Genomic DNA, 20,360 nt, shown 5'->3' with positions numbered 1-20,360 from the left:
GAATATGAACTCCTTGAGGGCAGAACTCTTTTTGTTCTTGTATCTCAGTCTTGGCACAGTGCCTGGCACATAGTAAACAAAAAATGCTTATTTATGTAACTGGGGGCGGAGGGGAGACTCTTTGAAGTAAGTTTCTCTGATAGAGGTTTCATAACCAAAATATATGAGGAACTGGTTCAAAATTATGACTAAGAGCCTTTCCCTAATGGATAAATGGTAAAAAAATGCGAGAGGTAGTTTTCAAAGGAAGACATCGAAGCTATCAACAACCATATGAAAAAAATGCTCTAAATCACTAATAATTAGAGAAATAAAAATGAAAATAACTCTAAAGTTCCACCTCAGCCCTATCAGATTGGCCAAGATGACAGAATTGGAAAATGACAAATGTTGGAAGGACTGTGGGAAAACAGGCACATTAATGTACTGTTCCTGGAGCTGTGAGTTGGCCCAGTCATTCTGTAAAACAATTGGGAACTATGCTAGACAATGATCAAACTGTGTACCCCTTTTGACCCAGCTAAACCACTGTTAGGCCTATACCCTAAAGAAAGAAGAAAAGGTTCTATATGGACACAGCTCTTTTCATGGAAAGCAAAAATTGGGAATTAAGAGGGGACCCTCCTACAGGGTAATGGTTAATTAAATGGTGATATGTGAACATAATGGAATATTATCCTATCATAGGAAATTATGAAATGGACATTTTCAGAGGAAACTCAGAAAGTCTTTATGAACTGATTGGCAGAGTGAGGTGGGCAGAACCAGGAAAATAATTTCTACAATGATAAAAACAATTGTGAACGAAGAGGAAACACATACTATTCAGCTCCTGATAGAAAGGTCATAAACTTAATATTCAGAAAGAAATATTCATTTGGATATGGCCAAGGTGGGAATTTGTTTTTCCTGATGTGTGTGTGCATAGAGGGCTATTAAATATATATATGTGCAGATAGGTAGGTATAGATATATTGCTTAATGAGGCGGGGGAATTATAAAAGGGGCAGATTAATTTTGAAAAATTTTAGTAAAAAAAAATACTTTGAGAAATGGGCTTGTTGATCAACTGACTTTAGAACATAGCATATCAGAGCTAGGAGGGACCTTGGAACACTGAATGGTGCTGGGAAAGGATTTGGAACATAGAATGTCAGGGCTGGGAGGGGCTTCATTTGAGATCACGCTCCTTTTACAGAGGCAAAAACAGGCTGGGAGGAGAAAGCTCTCAGCCAAGTTTGCACAGCTAGTTAGTAGCAGAGCTAAGGTTAGAGAAATAACAAAGCTCTTGTGGGCCTTTCCACCCAACTCCCCCTCCCCCATCGGTGCTTCCCTCCTCCCCCCTCCCCCTCAGCCAGGCTGAGCCAAAACTGGCACCCCGCATTCTCTGAATAGCCTAGGGGTGAGTAAGAATGACTTCCACTAACCAAGCAGGGAAGGAACAGGCCTGAGCCCTCCCCTTCCCTGTAGGGTCCTGCTCTTCTGTTAGATGTATGTGTGCAGGCACCACTGGGGAGAGAAGGGGCAGCTCAGCTCCAGAAAAGATATTTTCCTGGTCACACATGGGGAGTCTCATTAGCTTCACTCATAGTTAGTCGTACCATTCACACACAGCCCACAAAGACACTCTCTCACACCCATTCTAAAGAGAGGGTAGAGCAGAGAAAAGATTCCTCCTCTTGGAAGCAAGAGACCTGGATACTTCTCTCAACTTTGTCATTGATTAGCTTGTGAACTTAGACGAGTCATTTCCCTTTTCTGAGTCTCTCTTCCCTCACCTGTCAAATAAGGGGGTTGGTCCAGGTCAAGGGTTCTTAACCTGGGCTCCCCAAGGAGTCCATGGATAGATTTCAAGAGGTCCATGAAAATGGATGGGAAAAAAATTACATCCTTATTTTCATTAACCTCTAATTGAAATTTAGCATTTCCTTCAACTATTTGAAAACCTTCTTTTTAGAAGAGTTTCAAAGACTTCACCAGACACTGCCCAAGGTGTCCAGGACACCAAAAAAAGATCAGAAACCCTGGGACTAGTTAGTCTCTGAGGTTCTTTCCAGCTCTGAAATTCTATGACTATGATTCTCTCTCACACATACATGCACACATTCACACATAGCCTATGCCCACACCCCTAATGCTTTTTCCACACAGCTCCCCTGAAGGGAAGAGCCTTCAGCTGGGCACTGGAGGAAAGAGAGGGTTTCTCTCCGCAGGCAGTATTCCCAGTCTGAGAGGGGTGGGAAAAACCCCACCACCACCACCACCACCACCAACTCTATCTAGGACAAAAACAGAGACAAGCACATTTTCACTGGTTGTCCCCATTCCCAGAATACTCTCCTCCTTCCCTCTGCTTCCTGGTTTCCCTGACTTTCTTCAGGTCCCATGTAAAGTTGCACTTTTTGCAGGAAGCCCTTCCCAATTTCCCCTTAATCCTAGTGTTTTTCCTCTGAGTTTGTCCCCGATTTATCCAATATATTTTGTGTTCATCCAGAGTTGTTTGCATGTTGTCTCCCCCATTAGACTGTGAGCTCCTTGAGGGCAGGGACCCTATTTTTACCTTTCTTTGTATCCCCCTGAGCTTAGCACAGTAGTCTAGCACATAGGAAGCCTTTAATTGTTCAGTTATTTTTCAGCTGGGTCTGATTTTCTGTGAACACATCTGGGGTTTCTTGGCAAAGATAACGGAGAGGTTTGCCATTTCCTTCTTCAGGTTATTTTATAGAAGAGGAAACAGAAGCAAATAGGGTTAAGTGACTTGCCCAGGGTCACACAACTAGTACACGTCTGAGGTTAGATTTGAACTAAAGATGAGTCTTTCTGACCCCAGGCCTGGCGTGCTACCCACTGCACCACCTAGCTGCTAAGCAGTTAATAAATATTAACCGTTGATTGATGGAGCTGGCCTAGGCTTATTTCTTCCTTTGTATCTCCCAGGGCCTAGCACAGTGACATATAACAGGTGCTTAAAAGCCTGTGGAATGATCTTGAATTGACTATTAGAGCCCACATTTTTGGAGGCAGGTGATAGAACTATGGGAGAAAGGATGGACAGTCACAGTGGGACTGAGGGGGATAACTGAGTAAGACTACCCGAGCCATGATACCCAGTATGGCACACACTGACTAAAATTTGTCCTTACAGAATTGAGAAATCAGGAAACTGATTCCATATAAATTATCTGATAAGTCAGTTTACCCATATGGGTGAGTGAACACAGCTTTCACCTTCTTCCCTAAACCTTACTTATTCTGGGCTACTCTCAGATTGATTGGCTGTCCCTGGGGGTTTTTCTCCCTCCTACCTTTTGTTTCCCTGCTGAAGCCTGGGTCTGCCCAAGTGATGGAACCTAAAGTCTGTGTGGAGAAGCGTGGCAGGCAGCCTTTGCTGCAGGAACCTGGGGGGTGATGGGGGTGGTGGTGAAAGGATCTGTAGGGTTCCTCAGGTCCCTGGGTCTTGTTCACTTAGCCTTTGGAGTCATCCATACCATATAATCCCAGCTACCATGCAACCTGATAGGGAAGTCTTTTTAATATATTCCAGAAAGTTTATAATTGTCCTTAACATATACATTTTTCAAAACTTGGAAGGAACTTTAAGTTTTGCTTACATATGGGAACAACTTCTTTCTTGTGGGAACAGAGCCCCAATCTTACATTCAAAGTCAAGAGCAAATAGGACTCAGTATACAGAAATTCATTTCACAGGCAGCCAGCAAGGATACTGTCACTGTTCTGTAAATAAAGGGATACCTGTAGCAGCAGAGCCACTGAACCCACCAAAGTTTCAGGGATGCAGGTGAGAGGAATGTGTCCAGCTAGGTGTAGATAGTCAGGGAAGACTTCCTGGAAGAGACATTCTGGGGAAGCAGTCACTGCCCAGCTGGCAGGAATGGTTCCCAGACTGAGGAGATGATGGCACTGCCCAGCCCTGGCTGGAAAGAATCATTTATGAACCCCTAATTATCTCTGACATTCAGTGAGCTCCACACCCCATTCATATCCTTGGAATCTCCCTAGCCAAGGGCTTCGGGGACAGGAGGAAGAGAGGCCACATCTAGCCCATCCAGTGAGTGAAGAAGGCCTCTGTCCTACCATCCCCCCACCCCCCCACCCCTCGCCCCAACCTCCCCTTAAGTCTGTGTCTTTTGGGGCCCACTGGAGGCAGGGGTAGACAGTCATCACAGGCTTCTCACGTTTCTGGGCCCGAGTTGTTCTCTTCCTGAGGCTCCCCACTTCCTCCTTAGAATTGAGTTTGGGGTGAGCTGGGGTGTCATATGGAGGAAAAGAGGCATGAAGGAGGGAGTTGCTCCTTACATAGGGGGAAGTCCTCTGGGAGCAGGACATCCAAAGCCTTGACGAGATTCCCCACCATCTCCACTCTGTATTTGCCAGGCTGACTATATCTGTCCCTGAACAGTCAGAATGGAATGTTCCTTGGATAGAACTTGGGTCTCCCCTCCCCCCTCCCCTTACTGGCCTATGGGCTGGGGGAGGGGGAGAGGGTGCTGCTTAAACTACTCCTCTTATGGTGATGCTATGGGGGGACCTGTCTATCCCAGCCAAGAGCCTGAGGCCCCCCCCCCAATCCCTCCCTCTCATACTTGTCTCTTCCACTGGTTTGACTCCCAGCCAGTGCTAGGGTGTAAGCCCTGGACCTGAGAATGGGAATGGTTAGGAACAGAGCCCTTCCCCCACCTATGCACACCTAAAACATGGGAAGGGATCACTCAAGGTATGATGAGCTTGGCTCCTGACCCTGCCTTGGAGTTCAAATCCCCAGGGGGGCATTTCCAAATGTGGGCAAAGTGCTTAGAGATCCTAGGATTAAAGATGCCAAGTAGCCTGACTCAGCCTGAATCAGCCACCCCAGAGGGCCCAGCCTGCCCAGCCCTACTTGGCCCAAGCCACAGGAAACCCCAGAGTCAGCTTCCTTGCGTCCCTGTCTCAGACTCAGCATCTTTAGACCAGCTCCAAAGTCACCTCTCACCCCTGGTGATACAGCTCAGTGGGGGTGGGGGTGGGGATGGAGGAATGGTAAGTGAGAAAGAGGCAGAGAAAGAGAGAAGAAGAAGCCTGTTTGGATTTGATTCCTCCATTTGTCACTAACTTGCTGTGTGAATCTGTTTCCTCTTCTGTGAAATGAAGGAGTTGGACTGTATGGTCCCTAACGTCTTCTCCAGCACTGAAATGCTGGGATTCCAATGGTTTCCCTGCTCTCCCCAGTAGCTCTGAGGAGTCAGGATGCCTGGGTCTATCTTGGAGTTCATCCAGGGCCCCAAGCCTTGGGGTCTGGTCAGCAGGGTCAGTGGATGAAAAGCTGGGCAGCTTTCTGTTATTGTAGATCCAGCTCTTGCCTCATGCTTGGTACATGGCCCGTTGGGTGCGGGGAACAGGGTGCTGTGAGGAGGGAAGAAACTGGAAGAGCAGACTTCCTTGCAGATAAAAAATGGATCTCCCAATGCCTCCAAATATTCCATATTTCCACCAGGTCCTTCCTTAGGTTCTAAGTGTCCAGATCATGGAAGAATCCCTAGGATAGAGATCATCTCCCCCTCAGATGGAGGTCCTGAAGGCTAGATCCCCTCCTCACCTTTCAATTAGGGCACTATGTTAGGAGCTGGGTCAGACTGAGCTTTCCTTCCCTCCCTTCTCCCATTGTCTCTTTGAGATCCCCCCTTATGGGTTGAGTGGTCAGTTCTCAATGGAAAATATAGCTGGAAACAGTTCAGATCTCTAAGCTCAGAGAAGGCAGTGCTTAGGAGAGCCTGAGGAGAGTGAATCTTGGCCCCTCTCTGGGGAACACCACTCCTAAGTAATCTCTGTGATGGGGTCAGGGTGACCTGGATTTAGGACAATCCCAGGGTGTACCAGTGGGACTGGGATAACTGTGGAGAGTTGGGGAAAGGACTAGGATTTGGGGGGCAGTTGAAGAACAGATTTTGGCCTTAGAATCCTCTAGCGTTCTGTCTCCCCATTTGTAGAACCCCAAGATGGAGAGGAGTGCCATATTGCCCCCTGGTGGTTCTGTCTAGCCTTGCAATCTCTTTTCTAAATTCAAGGGTCCAAAGACCCACCAACTTATCCCTCTCTTGCTTTCCATTTCCCAGGGACTGCTTGCTTAACATGGCCAGGATAAAGGCATTTCAGAAGGATCTTAGGCTGTAGGGCTAGAAGGGACCTTAAAGGCCACATAATCCAACTTCCTTATTTTGACAGGTGAGGAAACTGAGACCCTGAAAGAGGAAATGACTTGCCCAGGGTGATACAGGTATTGATAGAACAGTGGTTCCAACCCAGGTTCTCTTGACTCCAACCTCAGTTCTCTTCTTACTATACAAGGATGTTTCTTTAGGAGACCACAGACTCATAGGAGGTTGGAATATTCTAGACGTAGGGCCTCCTGGAACTTGCCTATTTGAATACAAGTGCCACAGGGGCAGGGACCATCACCTCCTTGGCTCCTATCCTTGCATATTCTAGGCCTTTAATAGGTGATTGTTTAATTGTCTGCAATCCAACTCCCTCAATCTGTAACTAAAATCCAAGGAAAGAAGTGGGTAGAAGCTATAGAGGTGGATTAGGTATCACGTAAGGAAAAACTTCCTGAGGATGAAAATTGTCCCAAAGCCTATCACCCTTGCAAGGTTGTAGGTTGGAGATCCTTCAGTGAAGGTGTTTAAGCAAAGGCTAGCTGGCCCTTTGGGAACGTCACAGAAAGCATTCTAACTCCTGAGGCACCTTTCCTCGATGAGATTCTGTGAGGTAGGAGAGGAGAGACCAGTCCTGACCTGGGAGAGCTTGTGTGGGTGTTGCTAGGGAAGGAGGGAGACTCCCAAGACAGAGGGGTGTGGGGAGCTGGAAGGTTGTGAGATGGGTCCCTAATTCTCAAGCACTACCAAGAGAAGAGACCATAACACCTCTGCAGTGTGACTTCACCTTCTGTTTCTGAGTTCCCAGTTCTCCAAGAATCTAGAAATTCTCTTTCAACATCTAACCTTAGTCCCTGCTGTGGTAGCAACCAACCTAAATCCATCTGGCTTTCTCTTGTCCCTAATATAGGCACTGCACTGAAGACTGGTGCTTGTCCCTTCACCAGTGACCTTGCTGAGGCTGGGAAGATGTGTCCATCTTCTCTAGCTTCAGTACTGGCTCCCTGGGGCTCAGAGGGAGGGTAATAGGAAGGCAGGGCTGCTTTGCACCCCTGGAGGTGGAACCCAGCAGACCAGGGCACCCACTAGAGAGTGAAAAGGACTGTCGTGTCTTGGGGGATACAGCAGCACAGCTCAAGCTACAGTTGACCCACAGTGGTTGATCAGCATTGACCCAGGAATGGAATGGCCCTGACAGAGCCCTGGGCTGAATTTTGGAGAAAACATAGAGTCTTAAAAACACTTGGAATCTCCCTGGTCAGAAGTGGAGGTGGAAGGGAAGGTGATTTCATGAGGGTGTCAGAAGGGAAAAACACCGTCCACATCCTGGGAGAAACAAAACCCTAGATCCAGGGGAGAAAGAGGGCCAAGTGCGGCTGTATGCACAGAGAACCTGCTCTGAAAGAGGCTGTGGGGATGGATGGTGTAAGGGAGACAGAGACAGACAGTGGAGAGCTCTGATGCTACCTGTGACCTCAGGCAAATAAGTCATTTCATCTTTTTCAGAATAAGTTTCCACATCTGTAAAATGAAGAAGTTAAACTAGATAGAAAACCACTCAGCGTTGTCCTGCCTGTGATGAGGGTGGGACCAGAGGAGGGACAATCTAAATTGACTGTACCCAAAGACAGATGGGGCTGAAAGGAGTCTGGCAGGGTGACATGGGAATGCCACCTACTTATAATAGGATCATCGCTCAGATTCAATGCCTCTCATTTTACTGAGTCAGCTGACCCAGAGAAAGGTTAAAGGACTTACCTAAGATCACATAGGTAACAGAACTAGGATTGAACTCAGGTCCTCTGAATCTAAACCCATGTTCTTTCCATATAACAGCTAAGAGCCAGACTTGAAAAGGGGTGCTACTTGTGTGTCCTATGGCCTAAATGGGGTGGGGGAATCTGCAGTCTTGAGGCCACATGTGGCCTTTTACATCAGCCAAATCTGTGTTCTGTGAAGTTTGAATTCAGCCAAAGGGCCACACTTGAGAACCTAGAGGGCTACATGTGGCCTCAAGGCCATAGGTTCTCTGCCCCTGGAACCTGTCCAATGCACATTTATTAAGTAATTATTAGATGCAAGGTACTGGGTTTGACACTAAGGACATATTTTTTTTTAAACACAGCTTGCCTCCCTACCAGACCGTAAGTTCCGTGGAAGCAGAGATCATAACCAGACCTTTTGTCTCCCCTGGTATTAAGCACAGAGATCTACACACAGTGAGTGTTTCACACATTGGTTTAATATGTAAGGGCCACAAGTAACTCCCATATCTCCCTCCCCATGCCTGGTCCTGGGTCCTTTTTAAATCAGATTCACCTGCCCCCACTCCATAAGAATCTGGCTAAAAACCTGCTTAGGCAGAAATGCCCTCTCTTCAGAGAAGGGGTCACTGCTGGAGTGTCCAGGGTTCTATCAAGCCAGATCACCTTCTCAGCCTGGAGGGCTCCCATGGATCATTTGTGGTGGGGTCCACAGGAAGCTATGACCCCACTTGGGACTTTGTCAGCGCTATGGCTGCTGTTGGTCCTTAGCATCATACAAGGGGATCTAAGCTTAGGATGGTGGGGGTAAGGGGTGGGACTGCAGCAGACTCCCTTGGGAAGGTGAACACAGGAGCTGGGAACATCAGAGGGATCAACTGTAAACTGCTCCATTTGTTAGGTCCCTCACACGGAAGAGTGAGTGCCCCGGTGGGACCTTATGTCCCTCCTGACAGCCTGGTCCAAAACTGACTTAGCCCACCAGGTCGGTGCTAGGGCTCAAAAACCCGACCTCAGGAAAGTCAGTCCTGGAATCCGGGTCTCAGTTTTCTCATTTGTAAAATGAGAAAGGACAGATCAGATGAGCCTAAAGTCTTCCAGTTCTAATGTTCTACACGTCACTCCCTGCTCTTCCATTCCATAGTCTAAAGTAATCAAAAATCTCCTTCATGTTTAAAATCTTGTATCCATAAGAAGCAGACCGATGCCACCTAGTGTCAGTTCCAGGGGGGCCCACCAGCCCACTGTCTTGGGCCTCTGGGCCTCAGAAAAGTATGTTGCAGAAGGGAACTTGGGATGGGGTTTAGAGGAGAAAAGGGTGAGACAGTAGTGGGAGAGTTGGTCTCTGGAAACTAGAGAAGAAATCCTGAGGCAGGGAGACAAAGTGAGCTTGAAACCAGAAGAGCTGGATTCCATTTGCTGTGACCAAGCACATCAGTTTCCCTCCCTGAACCTCAGTTTCCTTATCTATAAAACAGGGATGCCTGAACGCTTGTCCTGCATATTTCACAAAGCCCCAGTACTGGGGATGATGGAGAATCAGACTTGGAGTTTGGAGAAAATGCATTTAAACTTGACCCCCCCCCCCCCCACACACACACACACACTCTATATGTTTACGCATCTAGTCACTTCTCATCACTCTGCTCTATAAAATGCTACCTGATCAGATCCCATCATATGACCTTGGACAAATCACTTGATCTCACTGGGCCTCAGTTTCTCCATTTGTAAAAAGGGGGAGCTGGACTAGGTGACTTCAAGGTCCCTTCCGGTTTTGTAGATCTTATGACCCCATGACATCTTTCTCACAGGGTTGTTCTATGGAAGGCATTTTGCAGATCGCAGAAAATGTGAGTTATTATGTAACCTTTCAAGGTGAGAAAGGAAAGGAGAGAGCTACAAATGGCGATGCCAGGAGATTGTGCCAGTTAACCTGAAATCTGATGACAAAGCAGGGGGACAGCTTCTCAGTGTCCACTGCGCAGGCAGACCTGCACACCCTGATTCTTCTCAGATGAGCTCTGTTCCAGTAATCCTGGGGCACAAAATTCTCCCTCTAATCCAGACAAAGCTGATTAACAAACAAATCCTGGAGATAGGGAGGATCCCACACTGGGCAAACCACTTTATACCATTAAGGGAAAGCCTCTGGGGGACCTGGTGACCACTCTCTCTCACTTTCTCATCCCTACAGGGGGATTAGAAAATCACAATGTCGCTCACAGATTATCCAATCCAACCCTTTCATTTTGCAGAACACATTGAAACTCAGAGAGGAAAAGTGCTTTTATAGAATTATTTCAGAGCAGTAAAGAACTTCAGAACAGAGCAGATTAGAACAGGAAGCATTTAGCAAGTGAGGAAACAGAGGCTCAGAGAGGCTGAACCACTTGGAGAGGTCACACAGCTAGCACCAGAGAGAGCCAAGATTTGAAACCAGGTCTTCTGATGAAAAAGCTCCTGCCTTTAGTTTGTCTTCATCCTGTGTGCTATGGCACACCCTCTCAGCTCCCCAGGTGGAAGGGGCAAGAGACAGGCCTAGAAAGTGGTTGTCCAAGGTATTTGGTCTCTTCCCCATCCCCCAAAGGGCTCACCTCTTTGTCTCCAACCCCCACATCTGCTCAGTCCGGAAGATAATGGAGGAGAGGCAGGCCAGCAAGGTTCAAGGCCCCCACCTAGGACAGTGAATGCAGGGAGTTTTCCAGGTCTGCCCCAGAGGGCCCTGGATCTGCCTCTCCTGCCAGAGGATGCCAGCTTTGCACTGTGCTCATCCTCTGCTGGAAGTTACCAGGCAGCAGAGCTCAGAGCAAGGGGGCCCAAGGGAATTGACAAAGGAGTCAGGACTTTCCTCAGGTGCAACCCAGCCACAAAGTCGCAGCCCCAGGTAGCTTTCTAACAGCATCCCAGGGCCTGCCCAGACCTGGGGCACTTGGGAAAGAGAATCAGAAGAGAGTAACGACAGGAAAAAGCAGAAGAGGGGAGGGATGGAGCCCTTAACTAGGACATCAGGACACCTGGGTTAGAGCCTGGACCATGGAGTGGCTGAATGACCTTGGGAAAGCCTTTCCCCCCACTCTGGGCCTGTATCTTCACTCGACATAAACATCTCCCTTTCCTACGGCATCTTTAATGTTTACAAAGTGCTCTCTTCATTAACGTGCCCATGAGGTAGGTAGTGGAAATCTCAGACCAGGGCAGTGACTCGCTCAAGGTCACTCATCTAGCAAAAGGCAGAGCTAAACCTCTAATGGTCTGGATGGACTCTGATTTTCTAAAGTCATCTCTTTCCCCTAACAAAGCCTAACTCTCCAACCTGGGAGTGCAGCCCTTGAGAGCTCTTTTGCTCTGAGGATCTGAGTGGGGCCAAAAATCTATATCCATCCCAGCTTCTTGGACTCTCAGGAAGCGCAGGTGAACACAGGGTAGGTTTAAGGGTATAAAGACTGCCCTGAATACTTCCTGGGGGAGGGAAACAGATAGGAGGACGAGGTCCTGAAGCTGGGGCCCCCAATACCGAACCGGGCTGCCCAAACCCCACATTCCGCAACTCAGGGACCACACCCATCTCATTTTGCCCCTCTGCAAAACCGGGCCCCGCGGCTCACCAACCCCACTCTTCTGCAGTCCAGTCCCAGAGAGGAAGCCTCGGGGGGAGGGAGGGGAACAGGCCCAGGGCCCACAGCTTTATTTCTAAGAGTTGCCCCCACCCCGCAGAGAGGGGAGGGGATGGGGGAGAGGGGCCCGCCGGATGCCCCGCCCAGAGAAGCTCGCTCTGCCGCGCTCGTCCCGCTCCGGCCCCCGCGCTCCCCACGGCGTCCGCCCGGCCACTGCTTCGGCCCATCGGCCCCGGCTGGCGTCGGTCCGCGGCGGCGGCTTCCTCCTCCTGCACGGCCTCAGTGCTGCGGGGAGGCCGGACCTCGGGGCGGGCTCCGGCGGAAGGGGGAGTCGGGCTCGGGGGAAGCGGCGGCGGGCCCGGTCCCTGCCCTCCGCAGGCGGCCGGCCGCCCAGGGCACGCAGCCGCCCAAGCCCAGGGCCGAGGCGAGCAGGGCGGGCGGGCGGGGCCGCTTGCCGCGCCGCAGCCCCTTCTTGGCCCGCTGGCCGTGGGCCGCCAGGTAGAGCTCGGCCTGGGAGACGCTGCCGCCCAGGCGGCTCAGGCTCTCGGCGCGGTGCGCCAGGCGCAGCTCGGCTGCCAGGAACACGCGATGGAGGTGCTGCACCCGGCTCTCCAGCTCCGACACCACCCGCCGCCGGCCCTCCACCTCCAGCAGCCGCCGCCGGGCTTCAGCCAGCTCCAGCGCCCGGCTGCCCGCCGCTCCCGCGCCGTGCCCGCCGGGCCGCCAGCGCTGCAGCTCCAAGCCGCGCCCCGCGCCCTTCTCCGCCGCCGCCGCCGCCGTGGTGGGCCCGGGGGCCGCGGGCTGGGGCTGCGGAGGGGGCTGAGGGGGTGGGGACGGAGGCGGGGAGCCCGGCTCCTCCGCGGGGTCCGAGGAAGCGGGAGACGACGGCGGGGGCAGGGCCAGGGGAGCGGGAGGGGGCGGTGGCTCCCCCGGGCGGGGCGCTGCGCCGCAGGCGCTGATGCGGCACCCCGGCATCCCGCCGCCCCCCGGCTGGGCTCCCTCCGCAGAAAGCTGGAGCCGACTCCGCTGGGAACCGAAAGAGCGACTGCGCCCGGGCCGGCCCGCCTGGGAGGACCGAGCGCCGAGGGGCCTCTTATAGAGAGCGAGGACGGGGGCGGAGCGACGAGCAGCAGAGCCAATGACAGGGGCCGCAGGGCCGCGGGACCACGCCTCTGCGCGGAGCCCCGCCTTGCTCGCGCTGCCCCGGAGCCGGTCCTTCTGCCCTAGTCCTCCTGTCGTGGTCCCTTAGCCGCATCTCTACCTCCGCTCCCGGTGCCCGCCCCTCCTAGGTACCTCATCCCCTTTGCCATTCCTTTCCATTCTTCTCCAAAATTCAGCCGATCTTCTTCGGACTGTTACAGCTCAAAGGTCTGCTTCGCTTCTGACATTGTGATGTTCTAAGCCCCCTCCCACCTCTGGCGTTTGATGTTCTAACGTTCTGTGTTTCACATTCTAAGGCCCTTACGACTCTGACATTCTAGGCTCTGAGACCTCATCCAGGTCTACTATTCTGGGTTCTGAGAGCTTTGCCAGCCCTGACATTCTATATTCTGAACCTGGAGAAACTTCTCCCAGGGCTTGTGACCTCATATCTGGCAAGGTTGAGGAAACAGGCAGAGACGTTCCCCTTCTCCTACTTGAGTAACCTGGTCCCATTTAGGAAGAGGTTAATGAGAGAGGATTAACGCCCCTCTGTTGTTAGGATCCAGAGTCAAGTTATCATTGTGTCCCTGACCTGCGCTGGTTCAAGGATATTCTACTTTTGGCTGCCTCCCCGTCCCCTCAAAGCCAAGTCTGGAGACTTTACCCCAGGCAGGTCACTGTGTGATCTCCAACACTCAGCCCTTGGCAACAGACAGTATGGTCCTGGAGTTAAGATGTCAGTACTCCTGGGTAACTTTCTCTCCTGTGCCACTGTGTCCTTGGGAAGATCCTGGTCTATCAGCGGAAGAAGGTCAATAATCTTCCCAATCACTTCCCAACCCACTCCTTTTAGTGCTATCATGAGGTAGAGGCTCCCTCTGAAAAGGAAAGCTAGATGCCAAGCAATGGCCCTGATACCCCAATCAGATCTCAGTTTATCCATTTCTCTAGGAATCCTAGGGATTGGATACCCCTAGGGTGGACAGGAGTAGGATTTAAAGGGATCATATGTAGGGAGGGACCTAACCAGTGGTGAGGAACCTGCAGCCTCAAGGCCACATGTGGACTTCTAGGTCATCAAGTGCAACTTTTTGATAGAGTCCAAGTTTTACAAAACAAATCCTTTTGTTAAGGGAATTTATTCTGTGAAGTTTGGATTCAGTCAAAGGGTTGCACTTGAGGACCTAGATAAGAAAACTGTCTACCAATATAGGTCAGTACCTCTGCAACTAATGAGCTTAGAGTTACCTAAAGCACAGAGAATTTCAATGACTTGCACAAGGTCTTACAGTCAATATGTATCACAGACCTCAGGTCTTCCTGGCTCTATGACCAGTTCTCCATTCACTGTGGCATGATACCTCTTTCTCTAAGAGGCTAAATCTGAGTTATGGGACCAGGGAAGAGATACATGCAGTATAGAGTTTACTGACACTGGCAAAGCTATTCAAAAGACATGTATTAAGTGCTTATTGTATGCAAATTGCTATGATGGTTCTGAGAATAATACAAAAATGATGCATCACCTGTCTCCAAGGAATACCTAAGCAGGGGGGGCAGGCCAAGAGTTCAAGCCACTGTTAAGGAGATGTATCTCCTGATCATGGAGGCTTTATGGAGAATCACTATAAGAATAAGCTACACATGTTCAGCAAATCTTTGTTGTGATGGTCAAAGTGCTTTTGCATCCATCATCTCATGGCATGATGTCTCTGTATGTAAAGATTTCTAAACCAGAATCATAGAATCTGAGAGATGGAAGATCCTTAAGCTTCCATCCCATCCAATCTCTACCCCCAAAGGAATCTCACTACAGAATTCCCACCATTTGCTGGGCTCTTCCTGAAGATGTCCCATGAGGATGCCTCCCAAGGCAGCTCATTACACCTCTGGACAGCTTTATTCATTAAGAATTTTGTCCAGACGCTGAACCTAATACCTAGCTTGCTACTTCAAGCCACTGCTCCCAGTTCTGCTCTCTGGGGCCAGAACAATTCTCACCCCTCCCCCATCTGGTGGCCCTTCAGATATTTGAAGACAGTGATCATGTTCTCCCTGAGTCTCCTCTTCTCCAAGCTAATGACCCTCCAAAGATCTCTGAAAACTGGTTTCAGTGTTTCTAGTTGAGGGACTGGGACTGAGCAAGGGTATAGGAACTAAGGAAGGAAGATGAGTGTTTGGTGTGTGGGATGGGTTCTCAGTGAGGACCTGGACTCTTAAATGAAGAGCTAGAGGTTCAGGGAGGGAGACAGAAGCCCACTGAAAGAGGTAAACACTCAACATATAAAATGGGGGCTCACTGAGAGTCTAGGGATCCAGTGATGAGGTGACAGTTGAGGGAGGGTCAGTCATAAAGGAAGGGACTCAGTGACAGAGGATGACATACAATGTGTGGGATGGAGGATTAATGAGGGGATAGGATTTCCATGAGGATTTGAAACTCAATGAGGGGACAAGGTCTCAGCAGGATGTATAGAAAGACAGATGAGTTCTCAAGGAGCTGAATGTTTATTATTCAGTGGCCACAGGCAGATTAGGATGTGGTTTTCTATTCAGTATGCCTTCATAAACAAATTATGTCTCTCTCCCAGAGTGAGTTGAGCGACAAGTACTGCCTATGAGTCAGACAGTTATTTTCATCCTACTCAAGGTTGGAGCTTTTGGGGGGAGGGATTGAGATTAAGGATAGAGAATTAGGGAAGAGAATGGAGGTTTATCAAGGAGTGCAAGCACTCAGAATGGGGGAATTAAAAAAATTAACTAACACATATAGATGCATGAAGCTTTGCAAAGCCCTTTAACACATTAATCATTTGATCCTCATAACAACCCTTTGAGGTTATCCCCATTTTACAGATGAGAAAACAGACAGATTAAGTAATTTGCCAAGGGTCACATAGCTACTAAGCATGTGAGGTGGAGTTTGAGCTCGTATTTTCCTGACTGTAGGCACTGTGCTCAGTCTCTAATACCAAACTACCTTTTATCTGAATGAGAGCTTAGTGAAGCGCCTAGGGGCTTAAAGAGGCTCTTTGGGGAAAGGTGGGGATTAGTGAGGGAAGAGGGAGGAAAGCTCAGTATATGAGCTGGGGATTCAATTAAGGGTCTAAGAGCTCACTGAGGGGATTGAGACTCAACTCTTTTCTGCTCCCATTCAGGAAAAAAGTCCCAGAAATATTCTGAAGTCCTAGAAGAAATCAAGGACTTGGAGGGATCATCTCAATCACCCACCTGCTTCCTTCAGTCATCTTCAGGGTGAAGATGTGGCTAGGGACTGCGTGAACAAGAGATCTGCCTCTCTTCTTTAGTTCCACAGGCCAGGGTAAAGCCATCTTCCCTAGCTTGGGAGTCAGTTTCAAGTGTCAGAAATTCCCCTCTACCCCCATCCCCAGCTCAGCTAGGACTCCTCTGGTGAGGGATGGGGAGGAGGATCCTAGCAGAGGTCTGGGGAGGTCCTGTACCTCCACCCCCTTGACATCCACCTTCAACAGCCTTCTCTGGACATGCTGGTGACATCCAGAATGAGCACAAAACTGGGACTGGGGATGAACTGAGATAAAGACAAATGGAGAGTGGTAGATTCAGCTTTCTCAAACTAAAGAGATGGGGGAGAAGGAAGGACTGGGAACATGAGGGGGAAGTTGGAAGCCTGGAGAAACCCAACAGGCAATCACCACCCCAGAAAGAGTTAAGAGGCTAAGGCAGAGAGGTCAAACACTAAATGAGGAGGGAATGGACATCATATATCCAGCCAGGGGGAAGGAAAGAGAAGGCTTGAAAGGCACTCTTCTGGAGACCCATATCATTATCCTCCTAGATGTATCTCACATGAGCCAGGGAGGAACACACACATTCCAGCCTTCCTTAATTCTTCCTCTGTGGCTGTCATCCAAGGGTGATCTGGGACCCTTCCAGTCCCAAGGAAGGTAATACCATTTCTTCCCGAGTAGGCTCAGAATGAAGTTTGCTTCCTTTGCTTGAAAACTATCCCGCAAAATGATAAATTTTGGAGATGTGAGAAAATTGGAACACTGATGCATTGTTGGTGGAGTTCTGAACTGATTCAATCATTCTGAAGAACAATTTAGAACTATGGCCAAAGGGTTACAAAACTATGCATACGCTTTGATCTAGCAATACCACTACTAGGTCTGTTATCTCAAAGAGATCATAAAAAAGGGAAAAGGATCCACATGTACAAAAATATTTATAGCAGCTCTTTTTGTGGTGTCCAAGAATTAGAAATTGAGGGGATGCCCATCAACCAGGGAATGGCTGAACAAATTGTGGTATATGAATTTAGTGGAATACTATTGCTTCATAAGAAATAGTGAGTAGACAGATTTCAGAAAAAAACCTGGAAAGACTTGCATGAACTGATGCTGAGTGAAGTGAGCAGAACCAGGAGAACACTGTACACAGTAACAGCAACATTGTGTAGTGATCAACTTTGTTAGACTTAGCCCTTCTCAGCAATGCAATGATCTAAAACAATTCCAAAAGATTCATGATGGAAAATGCTGTCCACATTCAGAGGAAGAACTCTGGAGCCTGAATGCAGATGGAAGCAGACTACTTTTTCTTTCTTTTGTTGTTTTTTGCTTTTTCTTTCTCATCGTTTTCCTCCTTTTGTTCTGATTCTTCTTTCACAACATGACTAATGTGGAAATATATTTAATATGATCATACATGTATAGCCTATATCAGATTGCATGCCATCTTTGGGAGGAGGGAATGGAGAGGGGAAAAATTAGAACTCAAAATCTTATAAAAGCAAATGTTGAAGACTAAAAATAAATTTTAAAAAAACATTATAAAAAATAACAGTGAAAAAAACTACCCTGCCCAAGCCGCAGGGTGGAGGAGGGAGAAGCTCCACAGGTAAGTTTCTCATATAACCAAATCTGAGACTTCTTCTACCACTTCTTGATCTCTGATTTGTGTCTCTTTTCCTCTTTATTGTTTACCCCTCACCCTACCTCCTTTGACCATGGAACTCCCCCTTCCCTTCACTGACTAGTACTTTCAGTCAAGATTAGATTCAGGGATGGAGCTAGGAGTTGGTGGAGCGGGGAGGTTCTGGAGGGGATTTGGGGGAAGTTTAGGAGATGGAGACTTGGGGTCTCCTAAATCATGGGATGGGTGAGTTGGATGTTCTCTACAGTCCCTTATATTCTCTATTGTTAAGTCCTCTAATATTCTCTGTTGTTAAGTCCTTTCCAACTTGGATGTTCTATATCCTAAGGCTCTGACATTCAAGGTTCTAAGGTTTCCAGTTCTAAGCTTTCCCAGTTCCAACATTCTAAAATTCTAAGATTCTGACTTTTAAGATCCTAAGACCTCCTGCATCCTCTACTCTGTCTTGGGTTGTCTTTCCATGCCCTTCTTGGGTAAACTGTGTATATGTAATTGAGTGAAGAGCAAGGATCTCAGGTCACTGATGTGCTATTATGTAATCACCATCACCATCATCATCATCATCATCATCTCTCTATCCTGTGAATAGTACCTTATCTGTAAAATGGGGATAACTCTGCTGTCCTGCCTACTTCACTGGCTAGATTCCTTTCCTTTCCTTTCCTTCCCGTCCTTTTCTTTCTTTCTTTCTGTTTCTTTCTTTCATTCTTTCTCTCTCTTTCTTTCTTGCTTTCTTTCTCTCATTCTTTCATTCTTGTCTTTCTGAAAACCTTGAACCCAGTGCACTTTGAATCCAGATGGCTCAGGAGGAGAAAGTGAAGCTGGTGACCTTGTACAACCCTCCCTCACTGAGAACAGTCAAGTGCAAGTCATGTCGTCATTTCTCTGATGTCATGGTCTTCTTCAAAAATGAAGTATGAACACAACAACAACAATTCTCTCCTCTCCAAAGGGAGGTAAATTTGGATCCCAGGAGCATGCCCAGTTAACTTGGGGTTTACTGGCTAGATTTCTTTCTTTCCTTTCCTTTCCCTTTCATTCTTTCTTTCCTTCCTTCTTTCTTTCTTTCCTTTGTTCTTGTCTTTCCCAAAACCTTAAACCCAGTGCACTCTGAAGCCCATAGATTAGACAACAATAGGTCCCTGCCCAAGCTCCACTTAATGACTCTTTACTGGACCCTCCTTGCTTAATTGTGATTATCAGCAGTAACCCTTGCTCTTTCCCTCCCAGCTTGATTTAGTTATATTTTTTTCTTTTGCTCATTAAAGGGGCCATTTCCTGACTACTTCTTAAAGAGGCCTATCCACTCAATGGGCATTACCTCACCCTAAGTGAGTACCTGAATAGGCCTTAGCTGAAAAAGGTCAAGGTCTACCATTACACTCTGAGCTGTCTCCAGTCATCCTGATGAATATTTTGGTCACTGGACCCAGATGGCTCAGGAGGAGAAGTGAGGCTGGTGACCTGCACAGCCCTCCCTCACTCAAAACAAAGTCAAGTGCAAGTCATGTCATCATTTCTCTGATGGCATGGTCTTCTTCAAAAATGAAGTATGAACACAGCAACAAGAACAACTCTCTCCTCTCCAAAGAAAGATAAATTTAGATGGCAAGAACATGCCCAGTTAACTTGGAGTTTACTGGCTAGATTTCTTTCTTTCCTTTCCCTTCCTTCCTTCCTTCCTTCCTTCCTTCCTTCCTTCCTTCCTTCCTTCCTTCCTTCCTTCCTTCCTTCTTTCCTTCCTGTCCTTCCCAAAACTGTAAACCCAGTGCACTTTGAAGCCCACAAATTGGACAATAGGTCCCTGCCCAATCTCCACCTAAGAGCTGTTTTCTGGACCCTGCTGGCTTAAAAGTGATTATCAAGAGGATTTGTTGCTCTTTCCCTCTCAGCTTAATTTAGTTACATTTTTTTCTTTTGCTCATTAAAGGCGCCATTCCCTGACTACCTCTTAAAGAGGCCTATCCACTTATTGAGCATTACGTCAACCTAAGTGAGTACCTGCATAAGCATTGACATAAGGGGCTCAGATCTCCCATTACATCCTGGGTCATCTCTAGTCATCCTGATGAATATTTGGTCAGTGGACCCAGATGGCTCTGGAGGAGAAGTGAGGCTGGTGACCTTGCACAGCCCTCCCCCACTCAAAACAAAGTCAAGTGCAAGTCAAGTCATCATTTCTCTAATATCTTGGTATTCTTAAAAAAAGAAGTATGAACACAACAACAACCCACACAATCTGTTCGGCTCCTGTCTCCACCTGGGGAGATCCTGGCACTGTCAGCATCTGGTTCTTTTTGTTCTCCCCACAGATCCCTGAGCTCCTCAGCAAAGGCTCATTCTAATGAGACACTGAACAGAGTTCAGGTTTTACTTAACTGAATAAAAAAACACACAATAGGCTCAAGGGAAAAATTCTCATTCCCTTTCCAGAAAGTATGAAGTGGCCAGCTCTCCCTCTCTGTCCTACCTTCCAAGGTGGCCTCACCCACTACAGCAGCTGGTGAGCCAGTGGATGAGATTGGAGTCATGGAGACCTGAATTTACATCAGGCTACAAACTCTTACTAGCTGGGGTACCCTGGTATCATGGCAAGCAAAATAGGATCTTTTGCTGTTTCTATTTTACTAAAAGTGCCTCTGAGTGAATAAGGAGGATCTTTTCCACCCATTGATGGGCCCATGCATTGTGGGAAGCTTGGGGGAGTTGTTTTGTAGAAGGGTCCCAAGTAACTTTTGTTTCTTCTATTGAGGCACTGGGTCAGAGGA

At 48.3% G+C, this 20,360-nt stretch overlaps 1 protein-coding gene across 1 annotated transcript; it reads right to left on the bottom strand.

Moving 5' to 3' along the window:
* Window positions 1-8,372: 8,372 nt before the first annotated feature.
* On the bottom strand, window positions 8,373-12,935 carry TRNP1 (TMF1 regulated nuclear protein 1). The gene has a single exon (XM_072609495.1). It carries the CDS (start codon window positions 12,505-12,507, stop codon window positions 11,812-11,814), a length of 696 nt encoding a protein of 231 aa, XP_072465596.1. The 5' UTR covers window positions 12,508-12,935; the 3' UTR covers window positions 8,373-11,811.
* Window positions 12,936-20,360: the final 7,425 nt, after the last annotated feature.

The sequence above is a fragment of the Notamacropus eugenii genome, chromosome 5, assembly GCF_028372415.1.
Source record: "Notamacropus eugenii isolate mMacEug1 chromosome 5, mMacEug1.pri_v2, whole genome shotgun sequence".
Lineage (NCBI taxonomy): Eukaryota > Metazoa > Chordata > Mammalia > Diprotodontia > Macropodidae > Notamacropus > Notamacropus eugenii.
The sequence above is the reverse complement of the archived record's forward strand: the minus strand, read 5'-3'. Positions and strand labels throughout refer to the sequence as shown.